Genomic DNA, 27,868 nt, shown 5'->3' on the forward strand with positions numbered 1-27,868 from the left:
ATGGGGTTTCCCCATGTTGACCAGGATGGTCTCGATCTCTTGACCTCGTGATCCACCCGCCTCGGCCTCCCAAAGTGCTGGGATTACAGGCTTGAGCCACCGCGCCCGGCCCAATATAATTCTTAATATAATCACAGTATACCCATCGTTTATGAATATTATATTTCTGTATATCTGACTTATGATTTATTTTATTTTTATTTTTATTTTTTTGATTTTAAAATAACAGCAGTGAAGTCTAAGTGGTCTTAGAGTCTTCATTGTTAGCATGTCATAAAAAATATTATTTACACATGGTAATGTAAGGTTTAAGGTAGATTGGGAAGTTATGAAGCTTATCATTTGCACTCAGGAATGATTATCCATATAGCTCTAAGTTTGGGGCATCTAAGCAAAAAACATTTGGACCATTGCCATTGTTTCAAAATCTTACTGTTAGGAAGTACTTTTTATTTGTAACCAAAATCCCTCATGTCTTAGGAATATCAGTTTCTCCCCAACTTTATGCTTTTCCTGCATGCTACAGAATGGCTTTTTGTCTTCTGTTTGCAGACAAGGACATTTACCTATGGTCATATTATTACTCCAGCATGGTGCAGACGCCACTCTCGTTGATGGAGAGGGATTCAGCAGCATCCACCTGGCAGTATTGTTTCAACACATGCCAATTATCGCATATCTCATCTCAAAGGGACAGGTATGTTCTGAAATGTGTCTTATACTCCAGCTTTTATAATCTGAAGAGGTTGGGAAAATTAGTAGTAGTAGTCTCTCCTCACTGTTAAAGTGGAGGTTAATGGATATCAAGATATTCAGATATTAGCCTCAGTACGCTTAGCTATTGAATACTGCTTTTCAGCTTCATTGGAGGGAAAAGGAAAGGTCATTTAGCTCAGTAACATATAATAGATGTTTCTGAAACTTGTAAGCTGTTAATAGTTTTTCTTATCAAGCCAGTAATTTGCAGAGTTTTTCAAAAACATGACTTCAAAGCCTGTATTTTTCTTCTAGTTGAATATAAAAATGGTAGTAAAATCACTAACCCATCATTTGCTTTCATTATTTGAGCCCAAATGGGAGGCCAATTTGATTATATGTTTCTCATTGTTCTCTCAAGTAATTTCATGAAAAATGATTTGCCTTGAGAGGCATAGGTTAAATTATAGGTTATTGTCAGTTTCACTGTCAATTATACTTGCTTGGAATATGTTTTCTGGTAGCAAAATAGTTTATGTATTAGCAGACTTGCCTGTAAAAGGCATGAAAATGTGCTTGCACAAATGCTGTTGGAATGATTTTGCTCCCTTTAAATAAGCACCTTCTCTCAGACTTAGCTGATTGAATTAGAATTATAATCTCCTAGGTTTCATTGTTGGAAAAATATAAACATATGAGGAGGAGTTGTGTCTGTTTCTCTTTGGGCCCCTTCCCAAGTTCTGTTCCTCTAAGGCCCATAAGAATCTTCAGTAGCTGAAACTCTTTGTTTGGCTTAGCTGAAACCATTATTGTATACTTTAAACCTAGACCTGTCTCATTAAAAGGAATATATCCTCATGGAGATATGATATACTTTTTTTTCTGTATTCCAGAAAATAGAAAAGAAATTTTCATGTTTTACTGCGTAAAACTTAATAAGTCCAGAAAGACAAGTTGCCTCAGAAGATAGGGAGTTCACTATTTACTGGAGGTTTTTGAGTAGATACTGAATGCTTTGTGTAAGAAATGATAACGTGAATTAATGTGTCAACTAAGGTCTGAACTAGATGACTTTTAAAGTCTCTACTATCTCTTGTATTTGATGGTAGCTATCAACATTTTACTCTTTCCCTTAGCTGTTTGTGTTCACATCATATAACACTTTATATATTCAGATTTTTCTCTTTAAAAATATTTTGTAGAAATCTGTGGATTTTTACCCTATGGAAGTGGAGTAGAACATTCTTTTTATCAAATGATATTTGAGCCCTTCATGTAGAAACAATGGTAGTACTGAATGTATTAAAGACCTATTTCTATTAAGAGAAGAAATAGACTTTTGAGTATATTTACAGTTATGTGAATTGTCTTATTTTTGAATAGAGTGTGAATATGACAGATGTAAATGGGCAGACACCTCTCATGTTATCAGCTCACAAAGTAATTGGGTGAGTTTAATTTAATTGCCTCAATCTGATTCTTGGTTCCAACGATGTCTTTTCTGCGTATGTGATTTTTACATATGTCAGTCTATGTGTGATGATAGTACATTCTGAAGAAAATAAGATTTTCCACACTGAGGCTGTGATAATGGACTTTTAAGGTAGGTTATAATTGGAAAAGCACCATTGAAATATATTTTCTCTTTTCTGATAGCTTTGGCAAAAAGTTTGAAAGTTACTAATTAGAAAAAAATTTTCTTACGGAATGGTGAGATAACATTGACATATACCTGTTAACATGACTTGTATTTCTTCCTTTGCCTTTAATAAAATGGCTGTAATTTTAAATATTCTTATAATTTGAAATCTAAGTGATAAATCTGCTTTCTGGAAAATATTAAATTTTGAAATTCTCTGACATCATTCTTGACTGCTTTGAAAATATTAATCATAACTGAAAATAGTCTATATGTTCAGATCAGGTACTTGCATATTTAAGTTTTTCTGTGTATTTATTTTTATAAACACATAATTACCACTGTATAGCTCAACTTCTGGTATTTATCTAAATACATACTGTAGTTTTCACTTTATCAGTTTGTATCTATGTTGTATTGAATTTCTGATTTTGCTTGTGCTTAGGACTTCTCTTCCAAGAACTGTGTTCTAATACTATTTCCTTTTTGTTCATGGAATGGTAGGGCTGGAGGTAGAATTTTATTAAATAGCATTTTCTCTTCTTTGCTGATAAATCTAAAGTCAGGTATAATCTCTATAAAGATGTTGATGGAATAAATAAAGTAGAATGTATGTTGTTTTATTAAAAGAATCTCTTCAGTAGTCATGAAGGAAGGAAAGGTATTGATAAAGTGAAAATATATTACTGAATTCTGTCTTCTAATCTGTAACTTTCTAAGATATACAAATATTTTAGGATATAATTTATACCTGCTTTCTTTGATAGTTGATTTGATGGAGAGTATGAAGTTAGCTACTCAACTAAAACATACATTTAGTCTTTAATTGAATAAATAGCATGGGATTTAATATTGGCTAAAGTTAAATCTATATTCAAAGAAAAGTGTTAGCTAATAGAACAACAATATGAAAGCAAAAGTTTCAAAAACAAAATCAGTTATTCTACTGTATTGTTAAAATTTTCTATATAGCAGGTCATCATTTAACAGATGTCTTTTTTAAAATCTCCTATTAGTACCTAGAATAGAACTCAGTACAAAGAAGTTTCTTAGTTCTGAATATTTAACTGAATGATTAATTGATGCCATTGTCTGAAAAATTTATATTTTGCATTTACTCCTTAAGTCATCATCTGTGTTAATGCCCCTTAATATTTTATTATTTTGAGACAGGCCAGAACCAACTGGATTTCTTTTAAAGTTTAATCCTTCTCTCAATGTGGTTGATAAAATATACCAAAACACTCCACTTCACTGGGCAGTTGCAGCAGGAAATGTTAATGCAGTTGATAAGCTTTTGGAAGCTGGTTCTAGCCTGGATATCCAGAATGCTAAGGTATGGCCAGGTATTTATCTCCCTTAGTTTATTATATCTTGAGTTAGAAGATTGATAAATTAATCTAAAGATAAGCTATATATTTGTTTTCAGTTACTCCAAGATAGATGTAAATGATAATAGCTGGCTATTCTTGGAATAATGTGTTGAGTCTATGGTTCTGGTGAGTTTAAAAAACGTTTAGCACTCATAATATATTAAAAAAGTTATTAAACTTTCTACCCCACTCTTTTTTAAGGGAGAAACACCTCTTGATATGGCTCTACAAAACAAAAATCAGCTCATTATCCATATGCTAAAAACAGAAGCCAAAATGAGAGCCAACCAAAAGTTCAGACTTTGGAGATGGCTGCAGAAATGCGAGGTATTTTCATATGGGGTCTTTTCTATGGGATTGAATGACTTTTTTGTTCATTTCGTTTTGTTTATTAAGGCATCAGAGGAAACCAGAGAGTCGGCTTTTTGCTGCATTATATCTGCTGACTCTATCTTTCCCATGCATCCTTTTACTTAAATTTGGAAATTCGGCATTTTCATTGGCTATTTATTGTTGGTCCTCAGCTTGATGCTCTAAAATTGCATGTTACCTTATGAATAAATGTTATTGTATACTTCCACACTTATTTAATGAATGTATTGAAATGCAAAAGGTTTTGATTTTTAGAGATACAATGGGAAAAACACCTTGTTGCAAGGAGTCTTATAGAAGCTTTTAGAAAGATCTTCTTTACTAAATTTTTCTTGAAAGGAAAATAGTAACATTTAAAAATGTTTCATTAGAATCATGAGGACTTTAAAAATGACATTGTTGCAAAATTTAGGCATATGATATCACTTCATAAAACACTGGAATTTTGAGAGATTAAACCCAAATTTTATTCATTTTTTTAGTTTAGCAATTCTCAGTGGTGTTCCTCTAAACTTGAAAATGAACTGAATAGGGAAAATGTTAGAAACTTCAGCTTGTTCTCATGAATGGCTAACAAAATCTAAGTCATTGAAGTGAATACTATTTAAATTGTTAAAATGGAATAGTGGATTGATTCCACTGTTTCTAGTGTTTTCAGATATGATACCATCATCTTTTTAACGATAATTAGCATTATACTTTCAGAGTGATTCTAAATTAACAGACACCATATTTCTATGTAGAGGATCACCATGAATGCTACACTTCTTTTGCATTAGGCATGTGGAGTGGGGAGTGAAAGAAATATTGGTTTCTTTCTCCTTTGCCAGCTCCACTTCTTCTGCATCTGTTATTGGTAGGGTACCCCAGGATTTTGTTCTTGAACTTTGCTGTCTATTCATTCCCTAAATGCCATCTATATGTTGCTAACTCCCATATTTGTCTCTCTAGTCTAGACCTTTCCATACTCATATATCCAATTACCTACTTGACTCATCCACTTTGATGCTCAATAGACTTCTCCTGATACCCTCCCAACCCTTCCCCTGACTAAGCCTTCCCCACCTCAGTAGCTGGTAATTCCAGCGTTCCTCTGGTGTTTGCCTTTTTTTTTTTTTTTTTTTTTGAGAGTCTCACTCTGTTGCCCAGGCTGGAGTATAGTGGCGTGATCTCAGCTCACTGCAACCTCCGCCTCCCAGGTTCAAACAATTTTTTTTGTCATACCACATATGCAGTCCATTAGAACAACATGTTGACTAGTTCACCCTTCAGTTTATATCCAGAATCTGACCCCTTCTTACCACTCTACCAATGCCATGTTGGTGCAGCAGATGAATCTTCTAAAATGTAAGTCAGGTCATGTCACTCCTCAGTTCACATTTCTGTGATGTCTCCTTATTTCTTCCAGAGTAAGAGCAAAGTCTTTATGATGGCCCATAAAGCCCTTTGTGATCCGGGTTTTTATATACTATAAAATTCACTTAGTATTTTTATTTGTCTGTCTTCCCCACCTAGAATTTAAGTGAGAAAAAGATCTTAAATTCATTGATGTGTCCCAAGTCCCTAGAATAGTACGTTGCATATAATACGCCCTCAAGTATTTGTTGAATGAATAGTGCAGCTTGTCTGTAAGAGTGTTATATCTAGGATTTAGAATTTTAAGATCCATATTTAATTCTTATCTCTGTTATGAGATTATGTTGCTAGGATATTCTAAATTTACATTTTAAAAAATGTAAACTAGCTCATTTTGTGTCATCATGCCAATTGGAATTGGAAACATTTTAAAGATTTAATGTCATTTGAAATTATCCACTCCTAGATATGAATTAGAGAAGTGAAAATGGAAGAAGAAAAAAAGAAGCCCTGCTTGCTTTCAAGTTCTCATATTTTGTCATTAAAGACTGCATTGCACAGACATGGGGCCCAGCTTCAATTCAGCCAGACTGTTGTTTCATAGAAGTTTCATTCTTTTAACTTTGCCAAAATAAACCTGAATTATTAGCATCCTGAGGACATATTTCAATCTTTGATTTCCATGTGACATTTGACACTGAGAATACCCCCCTTCTCGAAACTTTCTTCCCTGGATTTCCTGAAGCCTTTGTTTCTGCCAGTTCTTATCCTGCCTTTCTGGTCAGTTGTTCTTGGTTACTTTTGGTGACTTTGCTTTTTTCCCCTTAAGTGTTTGTTTTGGCTAAGATTCTGCCCCCTTTCTACTGGCACAGTCTTTGGGATGTTATTCACTCATGGCTTTACAACCTATATACTGATACATTTCAAGTCTTCTGGAATGCTAGACCTGCTTTTGACTGCCTGCTGGATGTCTCCTAGATGTCCGTAGACATTTAAAATTCTACGTTCTCCAAACATAGCTCATCTTTTCTGCAGACTTATTGCATCTAACCTTCTGTATTAGGGACGGTATGATGCATTGCCCATGTTGGAGCTCTTTATAGTTTCCTCATTGAGTCTTGTATATTGATTTCTGTGCAGTCCCTTGAGCTTGCTTTATGCTTTCCAAGATATAATTTTGTTTGCAAGAAGTTATTTTGAAAATTTTAGCTTTCATTAACAGTTTTCTAAAAGACCACTATTTCTTGTAAAGAAGAAAAGCAAAACAAAATATGTTTAAGCAACATTTTATAAAATGTAGGGCTTTTAAAAATTGTTTCTAAGATGTACAGTCTCTCAAGCCTCAAGTTTATCAATCAGCAATTTTGGAGGAAAACTGTTAGTTCTGCTGTATTGTTATTATATGCTTATGAAGTAGTTCTTGTATTGCATTATTATTAGATACTTAAGAGGTGAAGTCCATAAAGTTCTAAAATTCTGAATCTCTTAATAGCTCTTCCTGCTGCTGATGCTTTCTGTGATTACCATGTGGGCTGTTGGATACATACTGGACTTCAATTCAGATTCTTGGCTTTTAAAAGGATGTCTTCTAGTAACATTGTTTTTTCTGACATCTTTGTTTCCAAGGTGTGTATGTTAATCTTTGCAAGGCTGGTTATTGTGTTTTCAATTTTATTTCTTATTTCTGTTGTTGGTTAGCTGGAGTCACAGATTATTTCAAGCTATAAATATTACTTACCATATAACAGCGTCCTGGGGATGGATGGGAGGAAAGGGCTTTGGTAGCATATGATTTGGCTGAAAGCAAATTGCTCAACCTAGTAACTTGGTGGAGACAATTGATGGAAAATAAATATCTTGGGTCATGTTTTAATTGTTATTTTTCTTGAATAATGGGGAGAATTTTATAGCCATTTCATAATTATTCAAGATTTTGTAATTATCTTGAAGCATTTTTGCTCATTTTTGAAAAATTTTGTTTTCTAAATCTAAATGTATTTTGATCTAGTCATTTTTGCTGTTACTAATTTTTAGTTGAAACAACCTAATTAAATTGTGGGAGGTTATGAAATAGTAAATATAGTATGTTTTCATTTTTAGGACAATATTTATACATGATTTTATATATATATATATTTTAATGGTTAAGAGTCAGACTGCTTGAATTCAAATTAAGCTTTACCACATGATAGTCTGACCTTGAACAAGTTGCTTTACTTCTGTGTGCCTAAATTTCTTCATCTATAAAATGAGGATTAACTGTTGTGATAATGCCTGCCCTCTCGGTTAACACATGTAAATGCGTAGAACTATAGCTGACACATAGTACTCAGTAATCATATCATACCCCATCTCTTCTTTTCTCTTTTCTTTCTCAAGAAAATGACATCCGGTTCCTCAAACGAATATGAGTGTCATGCTTCGATTGCTGTCATCCTCTCCTCACCTCCCACATCCAGTTCATTACCAAGTGTTCCCTGCCCTGCTTCTCTCCAGCTCCACAACTCCCACCCTAAGACCAAGTCTCCTCACTAGTCTCCTGACTTCAGCTCTTATCCCCATAGAGTTCACCCCCACTTAGCAATCAAGGGAGTCTTTTTAAAAAGCAAATCAGTTATTTCTTTTCTCCCTGCTTAAAGCCCTCTAGTAACTTTTTCTTGTACTCAGAACAAAATCCAGACTCTTTGCCTATGGGATATTACGTGATTCATTCCCTCCCCAGTGACTTCCTCTCTTCCCCTTCTCCTCAGTGCACTGTACCTTCTTTCTCACACATCAGGCTCATTCCCACCTGGGGCCTTGGCCCTTGCTTGGGTCTTTGTCTGAAGTGTTCTGACATCATATTTTTTCATAGCTGGATATGTCGTTCAGCTGTCACCTACTTAGTGAGGCCATCCCTGACTGACTGCTGCGTCCCTGTTTTATTTTATTCTAGCACTTGATCACTTTCCTGCAATGTAAAAGCAGGAAACTTGTCTCTGCTGTTAAATATTTGCATTCACTGAATGCAAAGAAAAATGTAATGATGATGATCCATAGAAAAGTATCTAAAAGGAAATACAGGGTTGCTCTTTGCAGGTTATGATCATGAGTATTCCTCTGTCTTTCTGTTGCTTGCCAGCATTCTCTGGCATAAGCCTGCAGTGCTTTTGTCATAAGAGCAAATGAAGTGTTAGAGGAAACTTACTACTGTATCACCCCAGAGCAGGACAATTGGCTGGAAATGAATTAGAATTTAAATGTAATGTGAAAGCATAAATTTCTGAAAAGTAGCAAAATGCCTAAAATAGTCTGCTATTCGGAAAACTTGTAACTTAGAGATATTTATTCATTTTCCACAAATTGGATTAACTGGGGCTCTAAATAAATTTTAAGGCAAATCACCAGGGATCAGAGGCATCACTCCTTTTTCAGAGAGCAAGTAAGGGCTGGTAATATCTACTGCCTAGGATAGGAACATTTGAGATTTTGTTTGGTTATTCGTTTATTGTAGTTGAAGCCTACATTATAAAAATGGACACAATTCAAATGTGCGTCAAATGTTTATGACAACTTTATTCAAACTGCCTTTACTTCTCATATTCCTCTGTAGGGTCCCAATTTCATGGAGGAAAGCAACTGTAAAGTTCTATTATTTATTACAGGGGCAGTTGCTTATTGATCCAGGCTGTTAACCTGGCACCTGTCAGGAGTAGACAGTTAGTGGTAGCAGGTGCTTGTAAATTAGTAGTTCATTGTATTACCTAATTAGGTCAAATGCATTTTTTTGCTGCAAGATCTCCAACAGATCATACCCTGGAAGTTGCAAGGGCTTCATTGGGCTTATTTTGGCATCATGCTGAGCATCTAAGGTTTGGACTGTTTAGTTCTTCTCATATATGAGCTATCATAATTATGGTTATAATCCTGGTAGCTAATTTTTTTTAACCCTTCATAGCTACTGTTAACCATTATTTTTTCCTGGTATAAATTTTAAAATATATTCAGGTAAACTATATTCATGCAAAAGATGACTATAGTATAGTATAAAATCTACTATAGTATAAAAGATTTTTTCTTTGAAACTGCAATATTTTGGGTAAGTTATATGTGATCCTCAAATTGCCTGTGACCCAAATGAGACTGTTAGTGTTCTGAATACTAGTATCATTTTTAGCCTTTATGTATCTTTATATGAAGTGTCTACTTCTCAAGCTGCTTATAGGATGAATGTGCTTAAGGTTGTGTGCATCTGTATACTTAATAAATACCATTCTAGTCTCTGGAAGAAAGCATATTAAATGTAAAGGTGAATCTCTATCAATTTTTGCATTTTAGTGTATTTTAAAATTTATGCCAAAAAACTAAAAATATGATATGTCTCAATAGAAATACAAAAGATTCATTGAAAATATATATTAAATTGTTGTGAATGAAATATTGTATAAGTTGGTTAGAAGAACTAGAACATACACGTCTTGAGATTGTTGTGCTTCAGCTTTCTCGTGTAAAATGGGAGGATGATGTTGCATAACTCTATTACCACATGGAAAGTGACACATAGTAAGTACTCGGTACGTGACAGCTGTTACTGTTGTTGCTGTTATTACTATCACCATTTAGAGAAATTTAGAACTAAAATTAATACAAATCATACTAATTCCTTATTTCACTAATACCTTATGTTTATCCTTTTTCTTTTAGGTTCTTGGTTGGGTATAAGAACCTTGTATACTTACCAACAGCCTTTCTGCTAAGTTCCATTTTTTGGATATTTATGACTTGGTTCATCTTATTTTTTCCTGATATCCTTTAAGCATCAATTTTGATGCATATCTCACTTTGCCTTTAAAAAAGAATAATGTCATTGCTAGGAATTTAGGTATTGGAAAGGGTCCAGGGAATGCAACTTACATTTGCTTTTATTTAGTGGTGCTGGATGAAGATGTTTAATGTTGAAAATCTACTTGATTCTAGAAGTAATCTCAGAGTACATTATGGAAACAGTAGGTATCTAGTATGTATTACTCATAGGAGGGGGACAGTAGAATGTATTATTGTTTTACTTGTACCATAATTTGTTGGATTGTCTTGAGATTCCTTCAAGGTCAGATGGTTCTTTTAACTTAGTTAGCAGTTACAGTTGATTGAAAAATTTTCTGAGTACCAACACAAACTGCATGAAAGGGATATTGAGGAAAATGTGGCCTCCTCAGTAATGGTAAGTGTTAGTGGTATAATCTAAGGCAATCATTTTCAATCTACAGTGAAAATAAAGTTACTTTGCCACTCAACATGTATGGAAAACAAAGACTGTACTCCTAATGTATGCTTTGCCCTATGGTGTTACTTCATTTCATTTCCTTTTTTAAAAAATTTAATAATGGCTCATTTAATTTTTTCATGACCCACTAATGAATAGCAGCCTGAAGTTAAAAACAAAGAAACAAACCAAACTCATCCAAGGAATAGGTTTATTATCTGGGGATCAGGGCCTACGCCCAAGTCCAGCATAGGGGTATGTTGTTCTCTTAGTGTTGGCCAGGTCCTGTCACCTAGAAATGGGGAGAGAGGTTACTTGGGCTCTAACCATTTATGACTCCAGGTAGGTGGAAGGCATTTTCAATCTTCCCACCTCTTGCCGGACTCCCTTTTCCCCTTCCAAGGACCCTGGGAAGCCCTGATAGCCTTGCTTTGCTTATGGAGTAGGAAAAGAAGGAATGTTGTAGATGGAAATATACCTTTTAGTATATTCCTTTAAAATTCCACATTCTATTTCTGCTAATAGTATTTCTGAAAAGAAAGAACAGAGTGTTTATGGGAGACATGCATAAGCTGAATTCAAGAATATTTTTTCCATAGGAATAAATGTGAAGTGAGACGGGCATATGATTTCTCAAAATACATGTCTACATCCATTATAGCATGTTTTTGCTTTAATGTTCCTTTTTATTTCTGAGCATTCTCTCTAATATTTTTCAGATATCTTTAAATGAATGGCACAACATACTATGGGTGCCATTTGGCTTTTTCCGGAAGATTTTATTATCTCTTCTTTGTCTCATAATTACTGATTTGGTGGCAATTTTTTAAGCAGTAGCCTTATTACCACCACTTAATGAAGGCTTGAATGATATTATTGCATGATAGAAAAATACATTATTTTATAAGCAATCATGAGTACATCAAATAACAGCACAAGATACAACGAAATCACTTGCAGAAGACCCACAGCTCATAAATTCTAGGGTAATTGACATGATACTAAGGAGAGATAGCTGATATTTTTGTTTACTAATCCGTATGGCAGTGGAAAAAAACCGTTTTGAAAATGTGTTTTTTGATACATTTTTTAAATTTGAGAAACGTCAATTTTTGCACAAAAGCTTTTATATTGAATTATTTCAAATTTAAGGAATCAAAATTAACAAAAGTGTAACTCCACTGTGGTTTGAAAACCTTGTTTATAGAAGTTAATATTCAGCTGAGTTTAACTAGAAACTGTTCAATATTTGTGAAGATGCTGTTACATCAGAAGAACTGATTTCCATAGCTAGACAGAATCTTAAGATGTTGAAATCAACAAGATGGAATATTTTATTTGCTTGTACAACCTAAAGCCATTTGTTCTAGGCAACCATATGAACTTGCTGTTTGTGAGAGCAAAAAAGTCAGTAGGTGGCATACTTCACTATCAGAACAATGTTCTTCAAGCTAAATTTTAAATGTTGTTGGAACTGCCTTGTGAATGAACTGAGGTGCTCCCTGTGTTTAGGCTAGCTTTGCCTCAGGCTGCTGTCTGCATTGAATAAGGACATCTGCTACCACAGATATTGGTCTATTAGGGGAAAACATTGTAGGGCACTACGGAATAAGACAAAATGATTTTGAGTGTTAGCTCTTTTTCAGACTATATACCATTGGGGCAAGGTACATAATTTCACCAAGCCTTAGTTTTTCTGTAAATTGGAGATAACAGAAACAAGCTCATGGTGTGGCTGCAAGGATTACTATAAAGTGCTCACCACAGTCCCCATTGCAAAATTGGCATTCTATAAATATACCTAATATTTCATTATTAATTATTCTTATGAATAAAATCTGTGCAGAAGGCTACACGTTGAAACTAATTTTATTTTATTTATTTGTTTATTTTTTTTTGAAACTAATTTTAAAGGCAATTCTAGGTTGGCTTCTCAGATGATCACTTTCTTTTGGTACGTTTTGTAAGTTTAGCAAGTAATGTCTTTGGCTATTATGAGGGGGGATTGAGTATAAGAAAATAGGACCTTATTGATGAGTTTGAGGATAAAATTCAAACTCAGGAGAGAAATGGTGAATCACTGAATATTACGCTTCTGATATTGGCTGTAACTAACTGAGTTAAGTTTAAGAGGGATAAATACCCATTTAGTCCCATACTGAGTTTTAGAAAACCAGCTGTACAAGTGCATGTTATGGTGAGCTATGACATAGCTCTGGTCAAGTACAAAGGAACCAGGAGCCTTGACTAAATGTTTAATGTGGCTAGTGATGCAGCTTTCAGGGAAGTGAGTATATTCTCACATAGTATTACAAGGATTTGAGTGTCCAAGCAAAAGACAAAGCAGCTTCTCTGTCCTTTGCACTGGTGTTTGCTCTGGTTTGAATTATAGCCTTTTAAAGGAGAGAATGACAAATGGGAGCATGAACAGAAGCACATGACCAGGAAACTTACATACAAGGACAGTGTTGCCATTTATCTTGGAGGTATGATCACTGTCTTCCACTTTCACTGTCATTTGGAAGCCAATGTAGTATGTAGAATGGGCACTCAGTAAAAATGTATTAAACAAATGCGGGGATAAGCTTATGTAGGTTAGATCTAAAAGACAGCTATAATGCAGATCTAAAGGATAAAGTGAATGAAAACCAGTTGGTTGGAATTATAGAAAGGCAAATTTTAGCTCCGAATTGAGAGACTTAACCGCAAAAGTTACCAGCTTACTGGGAAGGCTGATGTATCTATAAACTGTAGTCCAATGTCTAAGTACCACAGAGAAAGCATTCCTAAATTCAGGGAAGGGAGAGAATCATTCTTTCTAAGGAATCAGAAAAGATTCCAAGGAAGGAATAAGTTAGATTTTGATGGCATTTAGGACTTGGACATCCTAAAAGTGTAGTTTCAGAAGAAAATGAGAGGAAGTGGGGGACATTTTAGGTCAGCAAACCACACAGCCAAGGGCACTGAAGCAAGGAATGTGTTCAGCTTTTATGTCAGGTGATAGAGTGCAATTCACTTTACTTGAAGAATGGGGATCCAGTGATTCCCCTGCCATTTGTTTTGTAACTTAATCAAAACAGGAGCCGAAAATTTTAGTCAGCTCAGCATGCAGGATCATTGCATTATTAAACTGAACGTATTTTTGAGAACTGAACATATGTATTTTTGAGTCATATGTGTTGATCAGGATTTCATAAAAAAATATGATGTGATTCTTTAACAAAGGTCTTGCCCTATGTACCTTTAATAGTGTCCTTTTTAATTAATTCTAAGTAAATGTTATTAAAATTGAATTATACACAACTTCCCTGGACCCAACTCTTTCTTAAAGCTAGGCCCACCTGCAGATGAACTGTGATAAATTAAGCCAACAAGATGTATTCCTGCCTGCCTTAACCAGATGTGGTTGTGCTGTCTTTGTGGATTAGAGCAGGGCTTCTTATATTTTAATGTGCATGTTGAAAGTCCCTGGGGATCTTGTTAAAACCCAGAGTCTGGTTCTGTAGGTCTAGGGTGGGGCCTGAAGTTCTGCTTTTCTAACAAGCTCCCAGGTGAAGTTGTGTCTGCAGGTCCTTTGACCACACTTTCAATAAAAAGGGTTTAGAGTATTTTGTGGTCACTTTTCCACACTGAAGTTTGGCACAGGAGAGCATGGCAGAATCTTGAAAGGTGGAGACAGTTACTTTGTCAGTAATTATTTCGATTGGGTAAGGACAGTTGGTTTATTTCTGGTTTTATTGATTCACTACTGCATGTTCATTTGTCATTCCCTGGAGCAAAATTTTACTTCTTATACAGAGAATTTGTATCACCTTAAAAACATTTCAAAGCAGGTAACATTTATCTGTGAAAACACTTTTATCTTATCTGTAATATGTGACTTTCCCTAATAGTATGTGATACATAATCATTTCGCAAGGAGAACAGTTTGTCTCTAAATTAACTCAGCCTAATAAAAGGATTGGTTACTAAACTTACAGTGGGAAATTTCTGCAAACATGTATCTAATATATAGGGAAATATTTTTATTTGGAATATCTGAATCAAGAGGTTTGTTTCTTTGAATGATTTTGTTAAAATGATAAAAGAATATTTTTCTAGATACTCACAGGAGAGCCACAATTACACCATGAGAGAGAAATTTATTTGGTCTTGAGTGTCACTTTTCAGGATGTTCCTCGTATGTTGCAACTATTACTATCAATATTTAGTACGAGCTTCAACTAATAAGGAAGCATTAATTATTAGCCAAGTAGGAACAAATTCCAGTAGGATTAGAACATAGAATGGGAACAGGTTTAGGGGTGGGGTCATGTGTACATAGGGAAGGTGAGGTTCTTAGGTGCCAGTTATGAAATTTGCTTACATCATAATTATATTCTTTTTAAAGGGAGTTTGTTATATTCCTTAACTTGGCTTTAACATTTGGCAGGACCCCCTTTCTATTTCAGTTTCATTTTCAGCATTGTAGCCTTTCTCTACTTTTTCTATAAGACCTGGGCAACTGATCCAGGCTTCACTAAGGCGTCTGAAGAAGAAAAAAAAGTGGTGAGATTTATTTATTACTGATGTTTTTAATAGGAGGGTTTGTAAACTTTAGAAAGTTTACAGATGTGTTAGTTTTTGTTATGGCTGCATGACATGTGGGGTGGTATAGCAAAAATGAGATTTCTACTGTTATACTTTTTTCATTTATGTATATGAAAGTTTTAACGTGTATTTTTATTTTCTGTTAAAGTAATACCCCACCAAGACTTTTTCAGATGTGATTCCTGTTAGGAATATGATCTCCTGCTTCCTTATAATTTTTATAATGGTCATTTAGCTTACTTTTTCCCACTTAATAAACTAGTCAGTGACCAGGGAGAGCCCTTCTGCTTATTGGCTGAGGAGATGCCCCTTCTCTTCTTCAAATGTGACGTCGTCAGATGACATGGCATGTTTTCCGTTGCTCATGAATGTTTAGAAGTTGGAGAGTGTTGTCTTTGTTACCTAAAGCTTGTGTTCCTGAAAGACCCAGCCCTTGGTGCTTATAACTTTCAGTTTTGATGTATACTGGTGGGTTTTTCTTTTTTAATGGGTGTGCATAAGTGCATATTTATTTTTCTCTAGCAGATCATAAGTGGGAGATGATTGCCATTCACAGAGATGTGGTGATAAATGGGAGTAGTGGGGTGGTGTAATTTTCATGCAACCTAATTTATTGGCTGTTGGTTGATAATGCAACCTTGAAGAGTCACATCATTTCAAGCACAGAATGATTTGGTGGCAAGTATTCCAGTTGCTTTTCTGACTGCTTAGTTTGGAGTGAGAGCTGTGAGAATGGTACATAACCATGCATAATACATTTTCCAACAAAATGTGATAATAAGGTCAAACTTCATGTCTTTCAGAATATCATCACCCTTGCAGAAACTGGCTGTCTGGATTTCAGAACATTTTGTACATCATGTCTTGTGAGTCTTTTCTATATAATTTTTTTCCATAGCAAAAGCAAATTCTTGATAACATTGCTCATATAAGCATTTGTCAGATCTTCATGGTATATTTATACACTGTTGTTTTACTCATTTATAATTTTACATTACTGTCTGAACAGCTTTCTGTCATATGGAAGAATGATGTTTGTAATCTATTGAAGTTGTCTCTGGTTACATCTCTCTGTGACTTATCCAGCATGTGTTTTATTTGCTTTTCTCTGTCATGAAGCATATATTAGAACTAACTTCAAGTCAGAGGCTCATAATGGCCTTAGAAACCACTTAGTGAAACCTCTCATTTTGCAGTTGAGGAATCAAGGGAGGAAGTAAATTCTCCCAAATTATTGGTGGTGCTAAAAATGGAACTTGGGTTTCCTTCCCTTAGTTCTGTGCTTATTTTGTTCTGTGGTACTGCCTCATTTCTGCTTAGCCAGTGTGAACAGGCTCTGGAATTCAGATCCCCCTTAGTGATGTCCTAATCAAAGTAGACATATGGAAGTAAATATTAATAAGGCATTCCACAGCCTCTGTGTGAATTGATGGTCTATTTAGGATTTCTGCCAATGCCTTTGTGACCTAAAGTTAAAATGTTGCTTGTGATTTGTTACCACTTTGAGATGCTTGTTTTTGCTTAGGCCTCTCTTAATTGCTCACTTAGATAAGGAAGCCATTAAGGTCACTCCATTGCCATGTGTGCAACTCCTGTGTGGCTCGATATGATCAACACTGCCTGTGGACTGGACGGTGCATAGGTGAGAAGACTTTAATTTTTCAATTACCAGTATGAAGTTAAGCATATGTTTAGTTATGACTCATAGAAAAAGTGGAAGGGCATCCAAGGGCTCCATTTTCAGTATTCCAATATTCCAATAGCAATGAGTCCATATGTCATTATTACAATATAAGTAATATAAGTCATATAGTGTTTTCACATGCGTTATCCTTCACAGACCTGTGAAGTAGACAGAAAAGATATTATCTCCATATCACTTGTAAAAATGCTAGATCAGAGAAGTTAAAACACTTAACTTACAGTGACACAACTAGTAATATGTAAACCTAGGTCTCCGGATTCCAATGAGTATTACCTTCTGCCGGGTTTTGCTGCTTCAGGAGAAGGTCAGACCATGATGAAAGCTGAGGAGCATTTGTGTCCTTAGCATTGAAACACTCCTATCTCCAGCACTGAGAAGGCAGCATATGCAAGAGAAGACTTAATTGCCAGGCTTTTCCTGCTTTCTTCCCTTCTGTAGAAGTATCTCAGACTGTGGGTTCCTACTCTTTGCATGTAAATGTAGCAACATGTAAATTTATTGCTGCTCCTCAGATTCGTTTTCTGTGTTCTCCTGGTTAAGTCAATCCTTGATATTTAGAGGTTGTGCTTTTACAAACACATTAAATGGAAGGAGGAAAGATACAGGGTATGATTTGTCCAGAATCCTGCCTACCTCTTTCCTTCCATCACAGGATAGGACAGCCTAGAGCAGTGTTTGCTTAGTTAACTTTATTCTGAAAGTTGTACTTTTATAAACATGTTACATGGAAGGAAGAAAGAGACAGGGTATGATTTGTCCAGAATCCTGCCTACTTCCCTTCCTTCCATCACAGGATAGACCAGCCTAGAGGCGTGTTTGCTTAGTTAACTTTACGTATTCTATTCCAAAAAAAGTATCTTCTTTTAAGTAAGCAATGAATAAATACTAGTTCAGTTAATGTGGACAATTGACTGTGATATATCAGAAATGTGTGGTTTGATTTAATGGTACTTAAAAGCAAAGCAACAGCCTTATTTCTGTTTTACTTTGGTGAGGACTTTTGACAGGAAAGTGGTTAAGGAGGTCTTATGTTGAAAATCAGAAGAAATGAAAATATTAAGTATAATTTTTTCTTCTTTCTTTAGGTTTTGGCAACCATCACTATTATATATTCTTCTTGTTTTTCCTTTCCATAGTATGTGGCTGGATTATATATGGATCTTTCATCTGTAAGTGTAAATTTTTCGTATAACAAGCACATACACCCACACCCATTTCTACTTTTCCTTATAAATCCTTGTATATCGCATTCTGGCTGGATGACTATAAACCATACCCCTAATAACAACAAAGTGAATGCCTCTAAGACTCCCTCAGCATTGGAAAGCTGCAAGAAATGCAAAATGAGGTTAGTTCTCAGTACTTTAGAAAAAAACCATGATAAATTTGAGAAGTGGTCAAAAATAGAAATTAATTTAAGGCAAGTGCAGATTTGTTCTCCAGTGGAGAGGGAAAGTCAGCTGCTCAAATACAAAGCTGGAGATGATAAGTAAATAAAACAGAAAAAATAAGGTCAGTGGTAGAGAGGTTGGGGGATAGTTGTCCAGTAATTAAGGGACAGACCTCTGAAAGCACATGCCATTTGGTAAGTATCAAGTTGAAACTGAGAACTGATGGGAATACTAACAGTTAAAAGGTTGGAAATAGTAACTTGGAAGAAAACATTAGATCACTTATTCTGTGGCCCTGACAAAGGAAAAAAGCTTTAAGTAGCAGTTTAAAAGAGTATCTAGGGTCTCACATAGGGAGTGACAGCCAGCTGTTCTGAGGTGGTTGACTAAGAAGGACAGGATTTAAATTGAACAAGAAAGATTTTGGTTATCTCTTAAGAATTTCATGATTATGTTTTTCAGACCTTAGAAATAGCTTTCCCTACTGGAAAAACCTATAGTGCTTGTAGTTTATTTATTTGGACTTTGACTGTTTGTTGTTTATTTATTTTGAAGGCTTTGGGAGAATTGGGCTCTAAACACAGAGGCTTCACTTCTAATCTGTTTCCGTCCACCCTCCTGTTATGTTCTTGGTCAAATCTTAACTTTACCAGTAGAGTACTAGTTTGTTGCTTGAGCTGAAATCTGGAGTAATTCTGAAAGACATTAAGAACGTTTCTTTCCCCATAGCATCCTAAGCCCCAGTACATGTATACTTTTTTCCTCTCTTTCTCTCTTCTCTCCCTCTCTCTCTCTTTAGTTTAAAATTTTTGTTAGTTTTCGAAAGACAATTTTTTGTACACTTGCCCCCCAGCCTCCCAGTTTCCCTCCCTGGAAATATCAAGTATTACAAATTTTGTTTTGTTTGGGGTTTCATTTTTAGAGATTATTAACTAGTGTCTATGTATAATGAGTTATTTTTTGCCCTGCCATAGGCATGGAGGGTGTCAGTTACCTTGTCAGACCCTTTCCTACCTGATGCCTTGGGTGTCTTTGATCACTAGCCAATGCTTTTGTAGCTAAATGTAACTGTCGCCATTTTAAATGGGTCTAATAGTCAGAAGGTTGTAATCTATGAGCTCAGTTCTTGTCAAAAGCCACCAGTAACCCTGAGCATTCTGTTTTTATTTTAGTTAATTTAATTTTATTTGTTTGTTTTTTGTTTATTTATTTATGCAGTTTTTGGGACAGAGTCTCACCTTGTTGCCCAGACTGGAATGCAGTGGCACGATCATGGCTCACTGCAGCCTTAACCTTTTGGGCTCAAGTAATCCTCCTGCCTTGTCCTCCCAAATACCTGGGACTATAGGTGCGTGTCACCATACCCAGTTAATTTTTAAATTTTTAGTAGAGATGGCATCTTCATTGTGTTGCCCAGGCTGGTCTCCAGCTCCAGGCCTCAAGTGATTCTCCTGCCTCAGCTTCCCAAAGTGCTGGGATTACAAACATGAAATACTGCACCTGGCCAGCATTAGATTTTTAAAAGCTCTTAGATTATGTCTTATGGTGTAAAAAATAAAAGATTTTTTGACAGTGCTTGTTTCTGTTGAGAAAGCTGCCTTTCAGAAAAGGCCTGACAGTAAAGCATATTCCTGGAAAACCTTTGTAAGTTGGCACATGGACCAACTTGTCTCTTGGAATAGATCCTATGGGAGACGAGCCAGAGCTTACACCACTCTTGCCTCTCCTCTCTTCTTTCTCTTCACTAAAAATAGTCACCTTTTTTTGGCATCTATGACCAGCATAAGACTGTATTGATAAGTACAGAAGCGATTTTCCATCACATTCAGTCTTTCCAAGTTAGTTTTTTATTACACATGTGATTCTTCCCTCCTCTTTGTCTTTTTTCTCTGGCTCTGAACCAATTTTCATATTGCATTTTGTTTCATAAGGACATTCCCACCTTATATTCACTTACAAATGTATAAGCTAGCTGACTGTATTTTGTTACCTTTATTCCATTTATATTCCAGCAATATTTATTTTCACTGAATGAGGGCATTGTCATTTATTATTATTTCACAGACAAAAAACATGAACTTGTGCTCCATTTCTCTAATGAGGCTTCACTGTCATTCCCACCTCCCTTGTTTACCATGAGTACTGTATTACTAGAGCCCTGCTCTATACCCTCCTTCTCATGTGACCCAATAGCTGCTACTTCTGTACAGCCTCCATCTATTTCCTGTAAGCTCTGTTACAAGGTGGATAGTAAGTGACTCCGAAAGTGTTAGCATCCTATAAGTTACAGAAAGAAAGATTGTAGATTACTATCAGGAAGAACTATGTAACTGTCAGAGCTATCTAAAGATGAAAACGACTGACTTGGAATGATATGAGTTCCCTACCATTAGCCATTGGCCACCTCATAAGAATGTATTAGCACAAATTAAAGTGTTACATTGCATAAGATAATGTAAATGACAACTTGCTATTGTATCTTTGATATTAAATCTGAAAACCAGTATTCTGAAGACTTCAGTGTGAGATCATGCTGTGCTATCAAAAGAATTCCCAGAAGGGAGCAGTAGAAATCTGTAAGCTGAAAGAAAATAGACATTCTTTCCCAGTCAACAGCTGTTTTCTCCACCTACTGTTGGAAATTATATTCTTTTTTTGATATCAGGTGCATGGGATGCATCTTTCTTTGCTGTCCTAATGAGAAGCTCTAGAGAGAGTGTAATTTTCTTTAACTTGTACCTTGATTGCTACTCTATGATGATTGCTCTTAGAATGCTTCTGGCATACTTCACGAAAGATGATTGGAAATCAGAGACTTCAAAAGAAAAAAAAAGTAGATTTCTAGGGTTCGAATGGACAGTTGACAGGAAAGTCATGGACTCATTTTCTTCCTGTCCCTGGAGTTCTTCAGAGCAGTATTAAGAAAATGTCTAAAACTGCTTATCAAATTGTCAGAGGCATTTATGAAACCTCAAGGTGCAAATCTACAGAATTCTCATTTAAAAATAATTCACCCTTTATGCATGGCCAGGGTGCCTATAAAAGTCATTGGATTTATATAAGCTTAAAGATCTGTTCCTTTGTTTCTGCTGTGTCCTGTGTGTATTTTTCCTTACTGCTGCTCCTAGCTACATGGGTTAGGAGGTTAATATGAAAGGCCATAGTAAAGTCCTTTCTTTTAATTGGCACACCTGAGGAGAAACTGAGCTGTGACTATCTGAATCTTGCTCTATATTCTTTTCCCGGGAGTATCTGTCTTGTGAGCCCCTTCATCTGGCCTTTCTTCCTTTGCAGGTTTAGTTACATTGTCAGCACAGAAGTATACCCATGCCCAGCTCCCTGTATGCTATTAGATTGTATTCTGATGGCATCTAGGTGCTTATTGGATGTCTTGTGCCCGTCGCAATGGCCTGTTCATCTGAACCCTTAATAAGAGTTTATATTCAGTCCTGTAATAGACTCATAGTTGCTATAAACACAAATATGGTAGGGAATGTTCTAAACAAATAATTAGCTTCAGGCTGGTACATCTTATGCTGCATGCTGATTTTAGTAAAGATTTTATGGACCTTTTTTTTTTTCTTTATTCCTTCACTGTCGACTACTTACACAGTGTTATCATAACCTCAGTTAACATTGAGCTACCATTTTGTCATCTTTGGTTTTTGAGCTGTCATGTGGAAGATTAATTCCTAAAGTTGAATCATGATCTGTGCCTTGCTTTCTCTTCTCCCTAAATAGAACTTCAGTGATTTTATCTTCTTGAAGACTGATAACTAGTTTATTGCCTTTTTAAATAATGGGATTTTTTTGTGTGTGTGTGTAAATTCACAGATTGGTCTAATCATTGTGCCACAACATTCAAAGAAGATGGATTATGGACTTACCTCAATCAGATTGTGGCCTGTTCCCCTTGGGTTTTATATATCTTGATGCTAGCAACTTTCCATTTCTCATGGTCAACATTTTTATTATTAAATCAACTCTTTCAGGTATTTATTTCTCTTCTTACAATGGCTTTGAGTAAAATTTCCAAAACTTGTAGTGAGATAGACTTGAATTTAAAATCAGAAGATGTGCATTCTGTTTTTACCTCTGTCACTTACTGTGTGAATCTAGCCATGTCATTTAACCACACTTGAATTTCAGGTTTTTTGTCTGTAAAATGAGGATAATAATGCCTGTCTACTACATTAAATCACAAGATGGTTTAAAGGTTAGCATAATAAATTATTAGAGTTGGACCTTGGAGTTACCTAATCTGACCTCTTTATTTTATAAATAGAAGTACAGAAACGTAAATTGAAGTGCTCAAGGTCACCCAATATGTGGCAAAATCAGAACTGTAAACTTAGGTCTTCTGACAGTCCCATTCAAGGGCTTTTTCCATTGTACAGTTAAATTATATGTTGTGTGTAACCATAGTGTAAACTAAAATATCATGCAAACGTGAGATGATTGTTTTCCTTCAGTTTTTCCAACCCTGTTTGTTACCGTTATTACTATGCAGTGCTTAAGTGGATGAGAGTGGAAAGAAATGAAAAATGCATCACTAACCACTGGACATAGTAATTACATTTTCAGAGAAGGCCATGGCCAATTGAAAGTTCAAGCTCCAGGGCAGTTGTCACCTTCAGCTTTCTCCAAAGCTTTAGTCCCTTCCCTCCTGCCTTCATCCCCTATGAGCCTAACCTAATTCTCATTATTGCTGTGTCCTGCCGACGTGGAATGGGCATCGGGTGGTCATCAGTCTGAATCAATTACTGTAAGACCTTAGATAATTAGAGCATTACTCAACCGAAGCAAAGTGTATTCCACTTTTATGGGGAAGTAACCGATCTCAAAATAATAATAGTGATAATAATAACAAGAAGAGAAAGAGGAAGGAAGGGAAAAAGAAATAAAAGAGAAAAAAGAAAAAGAAAAAAATGTTTAAGGATGAAATTGAGTTAATATTGACTAAACTGAGGTTTCTGAACATTCATCTTAATCTCCTGTCACTCTGACATCAAAATAGACTCTGGCAGCAAGAATAGATACTAGCATCTATAATTATTAATATTATTGTTTATAATATAGTATTTATAATGCTTTAAGACATAATTTCTAATTCTCTTCTTTTCTGGAATCTTAGAACAAGTACAAGTATGTGAGATGATAATAACCTTTATTTTTTTAAAAAAGTCAATAAGGTGAAAAATAAAGTTTCAGATAATTTTCAAAAGGAAGAATTCAGAGCAAAGCTATTTTCTTAATGAACAAAACAATCCAGTTCTTTGAAGACGTTCATTTCCTGAGTGCTCTGGGTAGTCGTGGCTTTGATTATAGCATGCCAAGCTGAGAGTCTAGGCTGTTGGTTAGGAGCATGGGCTTTATTCTCCCTCTGACCAAGGAGTCAGTCCCAGCTCTGCTACTCTAAGCTGTGTCGCCTTGAATCAGTTACTTCATCTCTCTAAGTCTCTGGGTTAGGTATTTTAAACAGATTATCTGAAATCCTTAAAACAATGTAATGAGGATGGTATGATGAGCTGTTTTACAGATATGGAACTTGAGGTTTAAATGAGATAACTCTGTGAATAGTTATGGTTTTTAATGATTTAAGAATTTTTAAGTTACCTTAATTTTCAGTCTTCCCCAAATGTATAGAATTAAATGTTCTTTACTTCTGATTAAATTTTTCTTTGGCCCTTTTCAAAGAGATACTAAAAAGAACATACAAGTTGAGATAATTGCACTGATAGTCATCTTATGTTTTTTTATTTATCTAAAAGTTACACACTGAATGTGCTGAACATTAAAAATGACCATACACCATAGCTTGAATTAATAAAGCAGTTTCACAGCTCTAAGTCAATATACAGTACTTTCTTGAAGGTTAGTAAAAAAATTAGACAATTAAAAAACACACACACAAAATGCCAGTTACTAGATTTATATAGGGGAGTATAGTTTAAGGCTGCTGAATCTCTGCATCACCATGATCCTTGGTTAGAAAGCTGGGGGATATTGTCTGTGAGGGACTGCTAAATCTTTGCCAATGTCCTGTGATGTACTGCTAAGAGTGATAGAGCTATAAGATGGTATTTTTCATGTACCTTCCACCCTTCTTTTTCAGATTGCCTTTCTGGGCCTGACCTCCCATGAGAGAATCAGCCTGCTGAAGCAGAGCAGGCATATGAAACAGGCGTTGTCCCTTAGGAAAACACCATACAAGTAAGTGAGAGCTGTTCTGGACATTGAGTCCTGTAGAAGATCCCTAGTCACTGGTTTCCTAAGCTGGTGCCACTGCCCATAGCCATGCTACTGTTCTCTAACCTGTTATCTAGTACAGTTGACCCCCTCCTTTCTTAGAGAAGCCTTAGTAATGGAGTGAGTGGTAAGGTCATGAGCCCCAAGGTGGTAAGAATTTGAGATTTAGTTTACTGGACACAGCACAAATAGTAAGTCACTTTGAAGTTTTGCCAAGATGGGGAATCTGTCCAGTCATGTCACATGGTCACAAGGTTGTTTGTTGCTGGCATGGAGTTAATGTGAGATAATTAGGTGTATGGCTGAGAGAGCCAGCCACAAGGTACTCTGTAGAAAGTGTTTGCTTGTGTGCTTTGCCAGGATTTTCACCCTGGCTTTCTATCACCATTAATTCTTCTAGCCCTACTTTGAATGTGACCACTTGTCCCAGGGAGAAGCCAATTTTTCAGGTTTGGATTTGTTCCCCCTTGAGCATTTGGTTGTATAAAACACGTTTTCCATTGAAAACGAGAGTATGTATAGGAAGACCTTCATCTTATGAAAGATCGGGCTTTGAAGCTTATCTCCCTGCCACTTATGGCAGGGTCTTGGAAACTGGGAGTGCTGCAGAGGTGACCCAGAGCCCTCTGGGGATTTGAACACTTGCTGCATATCTCATGAACAGTCTATTTTAAAGCACACTCTTGGTACAAGACGGAACTGTTAGGCTGTTAGAAAAGGGGATCAGAGACTGGGATATACTACAATATGTATTTAGAGAGGAGAGAAATTGCCTTCATTGGGAAGAGATGGCTAAAACAGTGGGGAGTGGAGAGTAGTGTAAACTTGTGATGACTGTGTCACATTGACAGTGATAATAAAGTCTCTTTCTTTGTGGCTTAACCAGAGGAATAAATATTTACTGCACTAAACTACAGAAGCCTGTGATAGAGTTGGAATTTGAAGCTGAGCCTTGAGACATTTGGGGCAGGGCACAATGGCGTTAGGAGGGAGGAAGGACATTCCAAGCCCTAGAGAAGAGTCTGAATAGAGAGGCACAGAGAGCATTAGAACGTGTTGGCTGAGTAATGGCAATATCACCTAGAGGAACTGAAGGTAAAACCTCAGAGCTGCTTTGAGTCCACCTTCCAAAATCTCACCCAAACGAAAGATTTTGCTTGTTTTCCTCCCCTAAGTTACTTTTACTCACTACAGTAGTCACCCTTTCTCCATGAGGGATATGTTCTAAGACCCTCAATGGATGCGTGAAACTGCAGTTAGTACTGAACTCTATATATACCATGTTATTTCAGTCTGATAACCCAGCAGGCAGGTAGTGTAGACAGGGTGGAAACACCAGACAAAAGGATGAGTCATGTCCCAGGCAGACAGAGCTGGATGGCAGATTTCATCATGCTCCTCAGAACGGCATATAATTTAAAGCTTATTAATTGTTTTTTTCTGGAATTTTTCATTTTAATATTTTTGTGCTGCCGTTGACCACAGGTAACTGAAACCAAGGGTAAGGGGACACTACTCTAACTAGTTTTTGAGCCAGGTCCTATAAATTCTAGCATGTGTCCCCACTCCCACCCCATCAGTTCCACAAAGTCAGCCCTCTTCCCAGGAAGCTGTCTTCTGAGTAGTGCTGGTCCTTAATAGGCAGCAACTCCATCATCCTCATGCAGAACACAGTCTTTTAAACAGCAATGCGGTCATCCTCATGCACAGGTGTGTTTTGATGTGTGTAAGGGATTGGGTAAGGCACTTAAAAGATAGGGCGTATGTGTAAAAATGAGCATTTCTCATAACTGGAATAGATAGTAGTACTTCCGAAATTTAATAGAGAAGAAATGATGCCTAAGACTGGTAAAGTCTGGAAAGCTCCAGTGGAAATGTGGGCATTGGCCTGGGCCTTGAGAACAGGTAGAATGTAAAGGGATAAAGGGGTTCCTGAGCTAAGTGTAGAGCAGTGTACGTTCCAGGCCCACACAGCTATGATCATGGGAAAAACAGAGCCAGAGTACCTGGAGCTGGAGATTTATAAAGATGCACAGGGGAGCTAGAACTTGAGGGATACATTGTATAGGGCCTTGAATACAAAGACGAGGAATATTTATTTGAGCCTCTAGGCAGAGGCATATCTTTAAAGAGTTTTGATTGGGAGGCGAGGGGCTATGACTATATCAGGGTTTTTGGAGGACAACAGTCTCCACTATGTAAGATGAATTAAAAGGAATTGAGACACTGAAGTCATTTCGAGAGTTACTTATATGGTTTAGAGAAAATCCCATCTTGTTGATTACGGTTGTTTTGGCCCATATGGCCTTTGAGGTAATCAAAGTCTGAATTAGGGAAGTAGGAATAGAAAGAAGGAAACTTATTAATGTCAGTGGCCAGTCCATTAAGTGGGGAATCCAAAATGCAGTGATGATGAAAAACCCAATTAAGGTGCTGAGCAGAAGCCAGGAAATCTCAAAATACAGATTCAGGTCCAGAAATAGGCTTCAGTTTTAAGGTCCCAGAAGTCCAGGAACTGTCTGATTTACCCCTGGATTTGTGCAAGATCTTCAAAGGACATTGTATCTTATAGATTCTCTGTGAGTGTTTATGGTTTGAATGAATGTTGGTCAAACTACACAGGAACTATAGTAAGACATGTTCTCTTTTTTTTTCTTGGCAGCCTTGGATTCACAAAGAACCTGGCAGATTTCTTTCAGTGCAGCTGCTTTGGCTTGGTGAAGCCCTGTGTGGTAGATTGGACATCGCAGTACACCATGGTCTTTCACCCAGCCAGGGAGAAGGTTCTTCGCTCAGTATGAAGAAAAGCAAACCAAAACTCTCAATCTGATTTGTTTTTGTATATGTTGATGCCCTGTAGTTTGAAAATGAAGTAAAGATTTAGAGTTCAACTAAGCCCAAAGGAAAACACTGGTGTTTTTTAAAGCCATTGGGTAAAAAAAAGTTCTCAATAAGGCACTATACTTTTTTAGATATAGAAAGATGGACTTTTGTGATCAATCTTGGCAGACATCTAAAAAAACCATATTTTTCAGAAGAAAATGCAAATTACTTTTTTTGGAAATAATATTCACTAATCATGATTGAAATGGAGTATTTTCAGATACTATGCTGGCTGTTTCAAAATAGTACTATTCTTTAAACTTGTAATTTTTGCTAAGTTATTTGTCTTTGTTGTATCTATAATTATGTAAAAAATATTTAAATAGATGTACCTGTTTTGCTTTCACACTTAATAAAAAATTTTTTTTTTTT

At 36.1% G+C, this 27,868-nt stretch overlaps 1 protein-coding gene across 4 annotated transcripts in view; it reads left to right on the forward strand.

The window, feature by feature from the left end:
* Positions 1–27,868, forward strand: part of ZDHHC13 (zinc finger DHHC-type palmitoyltransferase 13) — a 54,454-nt gene extending 26,586 nt beyond the window's left edge. For 3 of the 4 annotated variants that reach the window (XM_017525889.2, XM_017525892.2, XM_017525893.2), the window contains 13 exons: positions 553–697; positions 2,080–2,144; positions 3,509–3,671; positions 3,910–4,035; positions 6,929–7,062; positions 10,120–10,220; positions 15,102–15,226; positions 16,072–16,134; positions 16,817–16,910; positions 18,059–18,142; positions 22,199–22,356; positions 24,480–24,577; positions 27,276–27,868. In XM_017525889.2, the coding sequence (XP_017381378.1) occupies positions 553–697; positions 2,080–2,144; positions 3,509–3,671; positions 3,910–4,035; positions 6,929–7,062; positions 10,120–10,220; positions 15,102–15,226; positions 16,072–16,134; positions 16,817–16,910; positions 18,059–18,142; positions 22,199–22,356; positions 24,480–24,577; positions 27,276–27,414 (1,495 nt within the window). In that variant the 3' untranslated portion in view covers positions 27,415–27,868. The remainder of the gene's footprint in view (positions 1–552; positions 698–2,079; positions 2,145–3,508; positions 3,672–3,909; positions 4,036–6,928; positions 7,063–10,119; positions 10,221–15,101; positions 15,227–16,071; positions 16,135–16,816; positions 16,911–18,058; positions 18,143–22,198; positions 22,357–24,479; positions 24,578–27,275) is intronic. The other variant, XM_017525890.2, reaches the window with a different exon arrangement.

The sequence above is a fragment of the Cebus imitator genome, unplaced genomic scaffold, assembly GCF_001604975.1.
Source record: "Cebus imitator isolate Cc_AM_T3 unplaced genomic scaffold, Cebus_imitator-1.0 Scaffold39, whole genome shotgun sequence".
Classification (NCBI taxonomy): domain Eukaryota; kingdom Metazoa; phylum Chordata; class Mammalia; order Primates; family Cebidae; genus Cebus; species Cebus imitator.